The sequence below is a fragment of the Cricetulus griseus genome, chromosome 5 (assembly GCF_003668045.3).
Source record: "Cricetulus griseus strain 17A/GY chromosome 5, alternate assembly CriGri-PICRH-1.0, whole genome shotgun sequence".
In the NCBI taxonomy this organism is placed as follows: Eukaryota; Metazoa; Chordata; class Mammalia; order Rodentia; family Cricetidae; genus Cricetulus; species Cricetulus griseus.
The window spans coordinates 175938664-175952513 of record NC_048598.1 but is presented as its reverse complement, the minus strand read 5'-3'; the positions used below and the strand labels follow the sequence as shown (position 1 = coordinate 175952513).

The window sequence follows — 13850 nt, the reverse complement described above, 5'->3', positions numbered from 1 at the left end:
AAAATGTTATAAAACAAAATAAAAAGAAATTGATCCTCAGAGACAACCCAATACCCACCTCTGTCTGAAGCAGCCATGCTCAACTTTACCCCCCAAAACCTGAGTCCTTCATGTGGCTGAGAGAAGGTGGCAGCACCCCTGCAGTAGAGTTGGGCAGCCCAGTGCCACCACCCTGCTCTGCCTTCCTCACATGGCCAGCTCCTACAGGGGAGTTTCTCTTCTAGCTGGTCTGTTTCCCTGCACTGTTTGTAAGTGCTTGCTAAACCAGGATTTGCCTGCATCACAAAAGAGGAGAGTGGGCTGAGGTAATCCTGCAGTTTTCCACAGGTGTTGAGGATCCAACCTGAGAACCTGCTAGTCACCCAAGGTCAGACACTTAGCATACCCAGGCCAGTGCCAAGAGCTGGGGATGAGAGGGAGTAGGGACAAAGGAGCAAAGAGGGAGCCAAGGAAAGAAGGCAAAATACAGCATGGAAGGGGAGAACAGAGGAAATGGACAGGGCTGTCTGAAGAATGATAAAGTACTGAACACATTAGCAAAATAGAGTCAGATTGCAGAATGAGCAGTAGGGAACAGTTTTCCTTCCAATCCCTTTTTTTCCCATTTTATTCCTGGCTGTATTTCACTAAACCAACGTAATTCTCCCAAGCAACCCACCAGGAATGCTCCCCACAATGTGACAAATTGCTTTTTCCAGGCAGCAGAACAAGTCCACGCATGAAGAGGCCTCTTCCTGGCCAGGGCAGGCTGGCAGAGTAGCTCTTCCCTGTGGCTGGAGGCTACACAGGTCCCACAACCTCTGGGCAGCTTGCACGAGGCAGAACCGGTTAACGCTGGGAATCAGAACAGGTTTCTCTTGGGGTCTGCAGATCCTAAGAAGCCCAAGTCCAGCCTGAGTCCTGCCTGCCTGGATGACGGGAGTGGATAGGTCACAGCCCTAAACACTACAGCAAGAACTCCAAGACAGCCATCTGGACAGAAAGGCTGGAAGCTTGGCTGGGGATCCTCACCCCACACAACTAATGTCAGAATGAAAAGGGGTTGAGAAGGCAGGAAATGGGAAGAAATCAGTGAGCGATATCACCCATACATGTGCAGAGCACATACAAAAGCCTGTGCATGAACACATTTACAAAAGGTATTGTAAATTGATTACACATTCAAGATATTGTTCAAATGCATGCCTACGTGCAACACAAGTATGTCTGTGTGCAATATGCACATGCACACACAAACAGGAGCTCCCAGACAAAGCTTTGTTCTCTCAGGAGCCTGCTACTGATTTGCCTGACCCTTTAATTCTTCCCTGCTGTCCTTGTACTGACCTAGCAGGGCCGCAGCAGACCCCCCATTAACTCCAGCAAGAGGATTCCACGGCCCTCAGGCATCTCGTCTTCACAGATCACACTTGTTAGCGATGAGCAAAGGGAAGGAGATGAGAAGCACTGTTCCTGACACATTTAGCAAGAACATGGGATCACTGCAAGCATACCCCTGCGCCTTCTCCTATACAGACGCCCTCAAGTCAGCTGTGCCCTGTTCTCTGCCATCTAGGTCACGTCACGGCCATCACATGGTGTGGCATAATTCATCTGATTGGTTCCCCAGCGTGGACACAGTCTTGGTTTTGCATGTTTCTTCTGTGGTGTCTCCAGGCATGCTTTTGCACACACACATCGATGTGTTAGTGTTTCGGTGAGGTGCAGCTCACAGGTGGAGTGGAGCAGTCAGCTCAGAGTGGAGTATCTCAGCAGCCTGGGCAGTCACATGACAGAGCAGACAATCGTCTCTTACTGTTCTGGGAAGCAAAGGTCCAGCACCAAAGCATTGCCAATTTGGTATCTCATAAGGGTCACAGATAACAAAGCCACTTCTCAACCACATCCTTACCACCAACCAGAGCACCTGTTCATGCCATCACCTGGGGGCTAGTACCTGGCTGTCTTAGTTTCTCTATTGCTGTGAAGAGACACCATGACCTCGGCGACTCTTATAAGTGAAAACATTTCTTCGAGGTGGCAGCTCACAGTTTCAGAGGTTTAGTCCATTATCACCGTGGCGGACAACATGGCAGGTGGAAGTATGGTGGGTGGTGTGCAGGCAGACATGGTGCTGGCTACATGTTGATCAGAAGGCAACAGGAGTGAACTGTGACAAAGCCCACCCCACCCCCACTGTGACACACTTCAACAGAATCACACCTCCTGGTAGTGTGTCACTCCCTGTGGGGGCCATTTTCTTTCAAACCACCACACTTGCAAAAGATGGATGCGTCCTAAATTGTAAGCAAATTAATTGATGGCTTTTTTGAAATGCACCAGGAGAACTATAACATGATGTTCCCTCCTTGGTGCCCGGTGTTCCTTTCAAAGACACTGCGGAGAGCAGCCATCCTTCTGGTTCTCTCTCAGCTCTACCCCCAACTCCCCACCCCTTGCCCGAACCAAACACGGTGCTTTCTTTATTTTATTTACATAACATTTTTCATTTATTTTACATACCGACTACAATTTCCCCTCCCTCTTCTACTCTCAGTCCTCCCTCCCCTCCCCTTCCACTCCCCCTCCATCTCCATTCAGAAAGGGGCAGGCCTCCCACGGACTGAACACAGCATGGAACGTCAAGCTGAGGCAAGACGAGCTCCTCCCCCTGCATCCAGCATGGGGAACAGGTTTCCAAAAGTCAGCTAAGTGCCAGGGACAGGTCCTGACCTCACTGCTAGGAGCCTCACAAAGAGACCAAGCGACAGGACTGTCACATACATGCAGGGCCTAGGTCAGAGACTAGGAGACTCTGTGGAGACTCCCTAACTGTTGGTCCAGAGTCCATGAGCTCCCTCAAGCTCAGGCCACCTCTCCCTGTGGGTTCTCCCATCATGACCACCCCAGCTCATAGAATCCCCCCTCCCTTTCTTCAGCAAGACTCCCCCCCCCCCCCCGCCGCCACCTCAGAGCTCAGCCCAGTGTTTTCTGTGGATCTCTGTAGCTGCTTCCATCATTTACTGGATAGAGGATCTCAGACATTAGGGTAGTCACCAATCAGATTGCAGGAGATGGCCAGTTCAGGCACCCTCTCCACTATTGCTACGAGTCTGTTTTTCTTGTGAATTCCTGGGGGTTTCCCTGGCTCCAGGTTTCTCTCTAACCCCCATCAAGATATCTCTTTCCTTACTCTACCCCTCCATCCCTCCTCCAACATTACTCCCTCACCCAGTCTCCCCAACCCGATCCCTCAAGTTCCCATCCCCCATCCCCTCTACCCGGCCTCCAGTTTACCCAGGAGATCCCTTCTATTTCCCCTTCCCAGGGAAATCTATGCATCTCCTTGGGCCCTCCTTGCTTTCTAGCCTCTCTAGTCTGTGGGTTGTAGGCTGGTGCTTTCTTTCCATGACAAGTTTGCCTATTATTGAAAGATCCTCAGATTGAGGAATCTCCAACCTGCACGGTCACCCAAGAACTCAATGTCCAGTCCAGTTGATGCAACACGCAAGAGGCTTTATTGAAGTTGTTTAACGAGCTAACCCCATGTTAGCTCGGGCCTTTCATCCATCCACCATGGCTGATGGCTAGGAAAGATGCTTCGAAGCCACTGCATAGAGATCTTATAGGGCAGCGTAAGGGGAGTGTCTAGGGGTACTCACAGGCTCAGGGTTGGTGTGCCTCCAAGCTTGGAGGGTTTGCCCCGTGTTGATTGGTCAACTGGTTGTTATGGCCCATACGCCCTCCCAGGGTGGTTGCTATGCTCAGCACGTCATTGCTGTGCACTTGTCCGTAAAGCACACCCAGAGCCGTAAAGCATAGCACTACCAGCTAACTTTTGATTGGTTCCTTGCCATGAGGCAGGTATCTGACCTCCTAGTGACCAAGGCAAGGTCAGGCAAGCAGGTGTTTGGCTGTTATGGCTGCCGAAATGGGGAGCTGGTCCCTTCATTATCATTGTTTACTGAAATGAGCCCTTTTATGTTCCTGTTGCAAAAGGTTTTCCAGGCTCACCATTTGTCAGTTGCATTTTAATGGTATTTTGACTCCTAGAAGTTTTCAGTGCTTTTGTAAGTTCAAAATTGACTACTAGCCTTTTAGCATTATGTTTATGGGTGGGTTTTGGATTTCCTATCTTGATTTAGAGCTATTTGTTTTCAATTTTGTCCATTTAATGTTTTTAATACACTTGTAATTTGCTCATTTTGTGTTTTAAAGGTGGGGTAGGTTTTATCAAATGTCAAGAAAAGCAAGATACAGGTAAACAGGTCATCACCTACCAGATTCCTCACTCAAAAGATTTTAATTTGTTTCACCCACTACCTAGTGAATGATAACAAGATACAAAACTATGGGTCTTTGTTTTTAATTTTCATGGCTGGGTGGTTGTGACATTTGTGCTCAGGATCCCAAGTTGGGACCAGAAGCTGCTGGAATCTTCCCTGGTGGTGAAGACGGACAGTAAGAAGTCTCTGGTGTCTGGTATCCAGAGGAGTTTTTCTGTGCCTTACTTTCATTTGAAGAAAAGAGAGGTAGTGAAGTATAGGCTATTATAGCAATGTGTAACAGGGTAGAGCATGAGTAGGGTTCACCTTGTTGAGGTCAAGGCCCTCAGTATATTTAATAATATACACTTATGTATTAATTATATATAATCAGTATATTTCAACCTTTGCACTCCCTTCATATAAGCAGCAATTTCATGAACCAGGGATTTCAACTTTGTTAAAAAAAATGGGAAATTGCTGCTTCTATAGGAAAAAGAATATCACTTTCAACTCCATTCTCTTCTATCTGTAAAGATATATATCAGTGGGCTGGAGAGATGGCTCAGAGGTTAAGAGCACTGACTGATCTTCCAGAGGTCCTGAGTTCAATTCCCAGCAACCACATGGTGGCTCACAACCATCTGTAATGAGATCTGGTGCCCTCTTCTGGTGTGCAGATATACATGGAAGCAGAATGTTGTATACATAATAAATAAAAAATTTTTAAAAAGATATATATCAGCAGATATACACAAGTAGAAATACCTATATGTAGACACTCTTGTATTATGGGTAGGTATATGCAGGATGGGTGTATTCTATGTGTAGAGTGGTATATATTCAAATGCACAGGATATATTTTCATATATGTGATATGCTGTGCTCACGTATGGGTAAGCACAAATTTGTATCTGTGTGCAGGGTGGGTATGGCTACAACACACACATGTACATGAAAAGGATTGTGAAAGAGTTGGTACTTAAATCTTGAGAAATTAATTAGAGTTGGAAATAACCTGTAAGACAAATATATAGCAAATGGACTATTTTTCCTAGGAGTTTTAAAATGGTTGTTCTTCACTTGAGGTGAGGGGGCAACATATCAAATTAAAGGTTGTCACATTTTTTTAAGTCTAGGAACCTAACCACGGCCCATTGTTTTCTCCTCCCAAACTTCTATTATCTATTAAGGACATGAGCACAGTCTGTCAGCCTTTCTCAGTGTTGGTCCTTTGTTCAGATGTGGGGCTGAGGCCAAGGGGCTGCATGTTCACTGGCCCAGAGGCTACCCTTTCCCCAGCATCCAGCCACTGTCAGCCTCAAGTGTCCTGGCCCTTCCCCCTGTACATACCTCAAGCGTGCACAGCATTGTTCTCAGTAGTTTTATGTCAACTTGACAACAAGCTGGAGTCTTTTAGCACGTAGCATACCTCCACCGGATTGGCCTGTGGACATTCCCTTGATTGATGATTGGTGTGAACCGCTCCAGCTCACTGGCTGAGCAAACCGTGAGGAGCAAGCCCGTAAGCGGGCACTCCTCCTGGCTTCTGCTTTAGTTCCTGCCTCCAGGCCCCTGCCTTGAGTTCCTTCCCTGGCTTGTCTCAGCAACGAAGTACCTCTTGAGAGTTGTAAGATAAAATAAACCATTGCCTCCTTCCGTGGGGTTGCTTTTGGTCATGGTGTTTTATCACAGCAATAGAAACCCTAAGACAAGCATCCCACCCATCACTTCAGCCAGCATGTCCTGGAGAGGCTGAGCCTCTTGAATGGGCAGTGGAGGGAGCACTAAGGTAAGGGGACAGAGTAAGGCAGCAGGAAGGAGGTGGAGTTGGAGGAGGTATGTCTGAGCCTGGTGTCCAGCCGCTGGTTCCCAGGAACTCTGCCTGTACTTCTCTGACAATCAGAGGCTCCCTGCAGATGGTCCCTGGCATTGTGTACACAGCGGGCTCTGCCTCCTCCGTATAACACATTTTTGGCCTCTGCCAGGATGAGAAATTCACAACGTCCCTACAAGTCAGCACTCTGGGTTTGCTTTACAAGTTATCCAAACAGAGAGCAGCTCCACCTACCATAACTATTTTTACCCGACTGGCACATTCTCTCGCTGTCCCTGGTTCCAGGTCGGCTGCAAGCTCAGCCTGGTGTTCTTCCAGTACTGTATCATGGCGAACTTCTACTGGCTCCTGGTGGAGGGTCTCTACCTGCACACCCTCCTGGTGGCTGTCCTTCCTCCCAGCAGGTGCTTCCTGGCCTACCTTCTGATTGGATGGGGTAAGGGCTTCATACTCCCCATCTTGATTCCTGTCTCATTTCGGCCAAACTGTGCAGGCTTCGCCTCGGCTCAGAACTCTACTCTTGGGGGAGTAGTGTGCTGCACTGAGGGTTCCACTGGTGTCAGCCGAGGACCCGGCTTAAACTGCTGTAGCATTCCGTCTCCATTTGCACCCACCCACCCCCTTTACCTTCAATGAAACTGAGCTGCTGACAAGGAGCTGTCCATTTCCCAGTCAGCTCTTACAGACAATGAAATCTGGGGAGGAACAGGCTGATGAACACATCTACCTGCTGGCAGGGGTCCAGCCCTTCCCTCCCGGAACAGCATTGGGGGGAGGGGTGGAAGCTTGCATGGCTTGCAGGGGCAAATGCTCAGCCACTTGGGCATCATGGAGCCTGTGAGCTCCCTGTCTTCAGTAGACAGGTGTCAGCCCTCTTGAGATCCTCAACGTTCAGACACATTCATCTTTGCTGCCTAATAAGGTACAAAACCTTCACGTGTTGATGAAGACAAGATGCAAGAGCTTTCCAAGTGGCCCTTTGGTTGCAAATTCTCCTTTGGAAGTTCTGGGCTCTTGAGTACCAGCTCTATGGGAATACTGCTCTCCCTTAATTCGTTTGGGCCGATCTGATGGGGGTCTCTCCACAGGCATCCCCAGTGTGTGCATAGGCGCCTGGACAGCAACCCGCCTCTCTTTAGAAGACACAGGGTGAGTGCTGTGTGTGCATCCACACCCGAAACAAGGCCCGCCAGTGCTGGTTGAATATCTAGGAACTAAAGAAGCTTGCATGATTAGAAACGGGGAAACGCTTGCATTTCTAAGCAGCATTTACCACCCTGCAGTTAGAACATCCATGAACAGTCGTGGGCAAGACTCACCACACATTTCAGTACTCAGAAGATGGTCCTTGTGAGTGGTGGGGCTCAAGTCAGGCCTGCAATTTAGCTAAAACTGGGGACAAACCAGGCAGAATGATTGACAGTTTACATAACTCCTTGGTGTCACCAAAAGAGCCAAGCAGGTATGAGCAGGTTTGCTGGAAAAAAAGCAAAACAAACAACAACAATTAAAACATTGAGATCAGGCTACATGGCTGCCTGGATGGCCTCTGTGAGCACCATCTCTTTTGAGAACTTTGAGGCCAGGGGTAGTGACATGTGCATTCCTAGTCTAGATGTATTCCCCCAAAAGACCCCGGGGTATCAGCTGTCCACTGAAGAACATAGTGCTCTGTGAGTGGACAGTCTAACCCAATCCACTTCTTGAACCTGTGACTTTGCCCCACCCCAGCGGTTTTTCCTCAGCTGGGTTAGCTGGCCCAGTCACCCTTGGGTAAATGGGACCGACAGCTGAGACAGTGTCAGGTAGAAGGCTCTCCATGCTCTGTGGGTTCCTGAGAGGATGAACGTGAGTTTGAGTTCTCAGAGCCAGTTCAATGGCTCACATCACATTGCCAAACTGGGGCCCAAGGCCGTGGAACTCTGCCCTTGCTGGAACAGTTACCATCCACTGTGGGCTGTAGACACCAAAGCCGGAAGCCTTACATAACCACGTTTCTGCTGCAGATAAACCTTGATGAAAATCAGGCCCCCCTCAACCACTCTCAAGGCATATTTCTAGTTCCTTCTTTAAGACACAGATACAAACAACCAGAGAGAACACGTTTGCAGCATAGAGAAATCCTTCATGACATCAGGTGAAGCAAGAGCCCATGCCTTGAATTAAAATCGCAGCTTAACAACCCTGGAGCTGCACGACGCCCCACCACTCCATTAGCAGACTGTCATGTTGACTCACTGGGGAGGGTTGCTCTGCTCTTTGCACAGAACAGTTAGATCTAGTTCTTGGTGACTGGGCAATCTGAGTCTGATTGATAGATGGAATGAGAGGCCCAGGAAGGGGCAAGGTTGGTTCTGCAAGCTCCTTGTGAGAGGTCGGCCCTCAGCTAAACAGTTCTGCACAGAGCCTGGTTGGTAGCTTCATCCAGTGTGACACCAGTTTCTTTCTCTCTAACAGTTGTTGGGACACAAATGACCAGAGCATCCCGTGGTGGGTCATTCGGATGCCTATTCTAATTTCCATCGTAGTAAGTAGCCCCCTGTGGGGAACCAATGCTCTGCTCTTCTTGCTTACACCTGCTCCGTGCAGAGCACAGCCGCCATACTTCACTGTGTACAAATGGCTACCACTTTCCTGAAAAGGGCTCCATCACCTCCAGGGCAGTTGTGGGGTGGGGTGGGGTGGGGTGGGGTGGGGTGGGGTGGGGGGGTGGAGTCTGTGTGGTGAAGACCAGAATCTAGACACGAAGGAGAGTGTAACAGTATGTTGCATGTCTCCAGCTGCTCAGATAACCACAACTTTATGCAGTAGTGTCCTTAATGCCCGTATGAGCTCTTCTTTGGTACAGTGGCCCAACCTAATCCTGTACATAGGTTGTCAGGGATAAGATTGAAGGCATCCTTTGTTGTCTCTTCGCAGGTCAACTTTGCCCTCTTCATCAGCATTATAAGGATCTTACTTCAGAAGCTAACCTCCCCAGATGTCGGTGGCAACGATCAGTCACAGTACAAGTGAGTATCTGCCAGTCCAGAATGGAAAACATAACACCGAAGTACACGGAGAGGAGAACCCAGTGCTGGGCTGCAGAAGGTCCATGGGGTGCCTAGGTGGTGTGAGGCACAGCTTACACTGACACTAGAATCTGGCAGCCCAGCACTCAGAGAGGCCAAGAAGCCACACTGGTGTGATGATGGTGCTAGAAAATAAAAATAAAAAATAAAAAAATGGGAACCTTCTCTGAAGTGTGACAGCAATCTAGAGCCTTGTAAAGAGGGTGTCCCTTCAATGTGTATCCTGGCTCTGATATCACAGCTTGTCATCTCCCTTTGACCACACATTAATCTTCTTATTGTCTGTCTTCCCTACCAGACCCTGGGGCTGAGCTGCACAACCATGGCTGGCACCTTGTGCCTTAGTAATTATCTAACAAGCTGTGTGCCGTGTGAAGGGCAGAGGTCAGGAATGTCCCCAGCTAATTTATGAGTATCAAAAGAATCCATTAATCATTTGTAATGCACAAAGAAAACATAGAATCCCCACCCCACCCCACCTCACCCCCACCCCAGCTCAGGTATGATGTGAACTTGATAAGTTCAGTGCCGATGTATTTGGTGCAGCTCAGGAGCCTCGGCTTATATGAGGTTGTACTGGCTAAGAGCTGCATCTCCCTGGCCATGTCCCAGGCAGTTGGAAGTGACCTACTGCATCCAGGTTCCTTCCTATCCCCACCTCACCCACCAAAAAAAAAAAAAAAATGCAACATCCACATGGATGCTGAGCCAGCAGTATGGCTGAGCAGCAAGGGACAGTCCCTATATTCTGTCTCCTCCCCTGCAAAACAGAATGGACATTTGGCTGTTTGGTTCGAGAGACAATTACATTAATCCTTGAAAGACATTCAGTGCCTAGCAGAGGATAAGCAAGAAGGGGTGTGGTGGGCATTTAAGTCTTAGTTGTGCCATGCCGTGAGCAGAATACGAGGACTACGTTTCTACTTGTGGAAGAAACGGTCTACACATAACACCAGGTGTAGGCTGCCCCCGGGGTGCCTGATAAGAGACACTGGTCCTCATGCATCGCTCTCTCCCCCACCCCGCCAGCCCTGCTCTGAAGCCCTGAAAAGCAGGGTGGGCATTCTTAGTTGCCCTTCAATTGAATTTGGTCTCTTGGCAAACCTTGTTTCGTGTCTGTGCTGACCTTTTCTCTGGGTTTCTGGGGAGTGTTTGTTAAGAAGGTCTTGAGATGGATGCTTTTATTTTGGGAACGGAATTATAGGGGGTAATGAAGTCTGTGCCTTCCAGGGTGACGAGAAGGGCAGAGGGCTGTGCTCCACCCCTTGGGCTGTAGCAAAGGACTAAAGGCCTTCTGCTCCCACAGCACTTCCCTGGTGACGGATGGGTAGATGGGCCATGCAAATGTCAGGACCCAGCAGCTCCCTTATATCCTCAGCTAAAGGAATGGGTTGCAGGAGCCATGCCGGTGCTGGAGGACTTGGGCACAGAGTCTTGAGGGTGTACATTTGCAAGGCTGGGGCAGCTGCAGTGACATCCTGTTAGTAGAGGTACCTGCCACTTGCATCCATGACCACCACAGAAAGGACCAGGCTTCTGTGCAGGTTATAAAATGGGGGGAGGGGTGAATCCTGCCCTTAGACACAATATGTGGAGAAAAGCAGGCACACAATTCTAGAACTTGCACATCCTATTTAAAGTTACTATTGCTAAAAGGAAACATCATGACCAAAAGCAAGTTGAGTAGGAAAGAGTTTATTCTACTTGCACTTGTTCATCACTGAAAGAAGTCAGGACAGGAACTCAGACAGGGCAAGACCCTGGAGGCAGGAGCTGAGGCAGAAGCCATAGAAGGGAGCTGCTTCCTGGCTTGCTCTCATGGTTTGTTCTGCCTGCTTTCTTATAGAACCCAGAACCAGGAGCCCAGCTGGGCCCTCCCCATCAGTCACTAATTAACAAAATGCTGCACAGCAGGATCTTATGGAGACATCTTCTCAAGGGGGGCTACATCCTTCCAGATGATCCTAGCTTTGTGTGGAGGTGATGTTCGATTTAGTCAGACTTGAAGAGGATACCTTTAAAATCAGTTAGAGGAAATTGATTTCTGATGGGAGTTGTTGTTCTGTGTATATGTTTCTCTTATTGGTTGATGAATAAAACACTGTGGCCAATAGAAGCAGAAAGATAGGTGGGACTAAGAGAAGAGGAGAATTCTGGGAAGTGTAGGCAGAAAGCAGACGCTGTGTGAGACCAGGAAGGTAGGACAAGCCAAACCCTTCTCAGGTAAGATAAGACCACGTAGAAACACTTAGATTAATAGAAACGGATTAATAATTAAGACAGAGTTAGCCAATAAGAAGCCTTAGTCATTGGCCAACAATTTTGTAATTAAGTCTTTATGTGTTTATTTGGGGGCTTAAGGGAAGTGGGACCAGTGGGGACAGAAAGCTCCCATTACAGATTTCCTCCCCTGTGTTAGGAAGGGGTGGAAGGATCGAGGGGGACAGGAAGCAGGAGGACTCTCCTGCCTCCCCTCCCTGAATCAAGAGGAGATGGGCTTCGTACCCTCCAGGCTGCTACACCATTGAGTACTCACTCCTGAGCACTTCGAGGCCCCTGGGGGTGTTAAGCTAGAAACCTGGTCCCTCACATGTCACTGAACAGTAGTCCAGCCCTATCAGAATTTACCTGTTCAAGACTAGTGTGCCCTGCTGGTTGGCACTGGTGATAAAAGATAGTGAGTCCCCTAAAAGCTGGTGAGCCGTAAACATGCCCTGTAAGAACCGTGTCTTCATGAGTGAAATCACATGGCCACAGAATCTGTAGATTCTGCCCAAATGTGCAAAGAGGAGGGTTCACTGGGTACTAGAAGAGGAAGCATCCGAGTGTTCCCTGCCCGATTCAGCCTCTGGGGGCTCCCACGGTCCAGAGTGAGAGAAGTGGAGAACACAAAGCATCACGTTCTTCTCCTTCTACCAGGAGGCTCGCCAAGTCCACACTGCTGCTGATCCCACTGTTTGGTGTCCACTACATGGTGTTTGCCGCCTTCCCCATTGGTATCTCCTCCACATACCAGATCCTGTTTGAGCTGTGCGTCGGTTCCTTCCAGGTAAGTGTGGGAGGCACTGTGGGCACTGCAAACCGTGGGGCGGTCCTGATGCTCTGTCTCTTTGCAGGGCCTGGTGGTGGCGGTGCTGTACTGCTTCCTGAACAATGAGGTGAGTCCTTCCTCAATTGGAACTGAGAGCTGACATCGGCTGGGGAACTGGCCCCATCGCCTACCTCTGCCCAGCTGTGCCCCCGCACAACCAAGGCCCAGCCTGCTGTCCCCAAAGCCCCACTTGGGAAGGCTTCCACCCCTCCCCGCAAAACTTAGCCTCTGCCTTCCACCAATGTCCCCTTCCATAATCAGCATCTTATTCTTCAACCCACAACTGAGTCCCAGAAGTCGTGGTGTTGGGGGGAAGGGCTGGGCCTCATCGAGAGATGCATCACTTTGTCCCAAGACAAAGTGGCCCGGCGCTTCTTATGTGACCGCTCCCTGCCATTCACCCTCTGGTCCCCAGAATCCACCCACCCTGGGTATTGCTGACTGTTCCTGTGTGTGACCTCACTTATGACCAATCAGCCCTTCTTCTACTCACTAAGTCTACTCACTAAGGAAGGTTTTACAGAGCCGGCATCCATCCTTCTAGCACTTTCTTCAGAGTCCTTAAAAGGGGAAAGACGTTGATGAAGGTCCTATCGGAGCCATGGGGCCATGCTACATCAGACTCCCCAGCGCCCCTAAGTCTATACCCTTCTTCTCTGTGCACCCCCGCCCCCACACTTCCGGTCCCATGCTGTATCAGTATAGCCTCCTGCTATCCATACTCACCGAAGCTGGGCCCGCCTCCTACAGCTCTCTCTTCCGCCTGCCCCTCCTCGCTCACCCAACGCCTTCCTGAGTGGGGAGGGAGCAGGGCACCCATCATATGCCTACTAGAGAAGCGTTCAAACACCAAACCAGCGGTTTGCTGTCTAGTGGGTGAATCCGTGCTGCTTGTCTCTTGAGAGGATACTTGCCTTCCTGCACCCCAAGCTGACCCATCCTTCATTAACACCCTCGTCCCCAGGTACAGTGTGAACTGAAGAGAAGGTGGCGAGGCCTGTGCCTGACCCAACCTGGGAGCCGGGACTACCGGTTACATAGCTGGTCCATGTCCCGGAATGGCTCAGAAAGTGCCCTACAGATACACCGCGGCTCCCGCACCCAGTCCTTCCTGCAGACAGAGACCTCGGTCATTTAGCAGGGTGCCTGCCTCGCAATGGAACCGACTGCGCTGCTGGGTTTGACACATGTGTTTGCTGGCTTCCTCAGCTGCCCCAGCGTCTGATACCGCGTCATTTGGGTCAGCCCTGGTCCTTACTCTGATCCTCGCGTGTAACCTGATCGGAACACTGATTATTATGGTCAAACTCCAGCCTTTAAGGTGTCCTCTTCATAACATGGCTTGGCCACATAGGTAGGTCTACTTTCCAAGACAGCAAGAAAGCCAGGTGGCCCTGGACATCAAAACTGGAGTGTGGTACCTCTGAAGAAGACAAGGAGGACGTTTCTGGCTCCCTGCCTCCTGTCAGGGGGAACCAGGTCCAGGACCAGCTGAGCATCATTGCACACCTGTGGATGTCTGTGAAATTCCTCCTCAATCTATGACAGACCAGGGAAAACAGCTGACAGCAGCCATCTCATCTTAGAAGCTTCCTGGTCCCCATGGT

The 13850-nt window shown here is 49.6% G+C and overlaps 1 protein-coding gene across 1 annotated transcript in view; it reads left to right on the top strand.

Annotated features, from left to right (window-relative positions):
- The window catches only part of Vipr2 (vasoactive intestinal peptide receptor 2), a 75698-nt gene extending 62317 nt beyond the window's left edge, over positions 1 to 13381 (top strand). The window contains exons 7-13 of the mRNA XM_027417031.2: positions 6367 to 6517; positions 7170 to 7230; positions 8539 to 8608; positions 9001 to 9092; positions 12072 to 12201; positions 12269 to 12310; positions 13208 to 13381. Of these exons, the coding sequence (XP_027272832.1) occupies positions 6367 to 6517; positions 7170 to 7230; positions 8539 to 8608; positions 9001 to 9092; positions 12072 to 12201; positions 12269 to 12310; positions 13208 to 13381 (720 nt within the window). The remainder of the gene's footprint in view (positions 1 to 6366; positions 6518 to 7169; positions 7231 to 8538; positions 8609 to 9000; positions 9093 to 12071; positions 12202 to 12268; positions 12311 to 13207) is intronic.
- Positions 13382 to 13850: the final 469 nt, after the last annotated feature.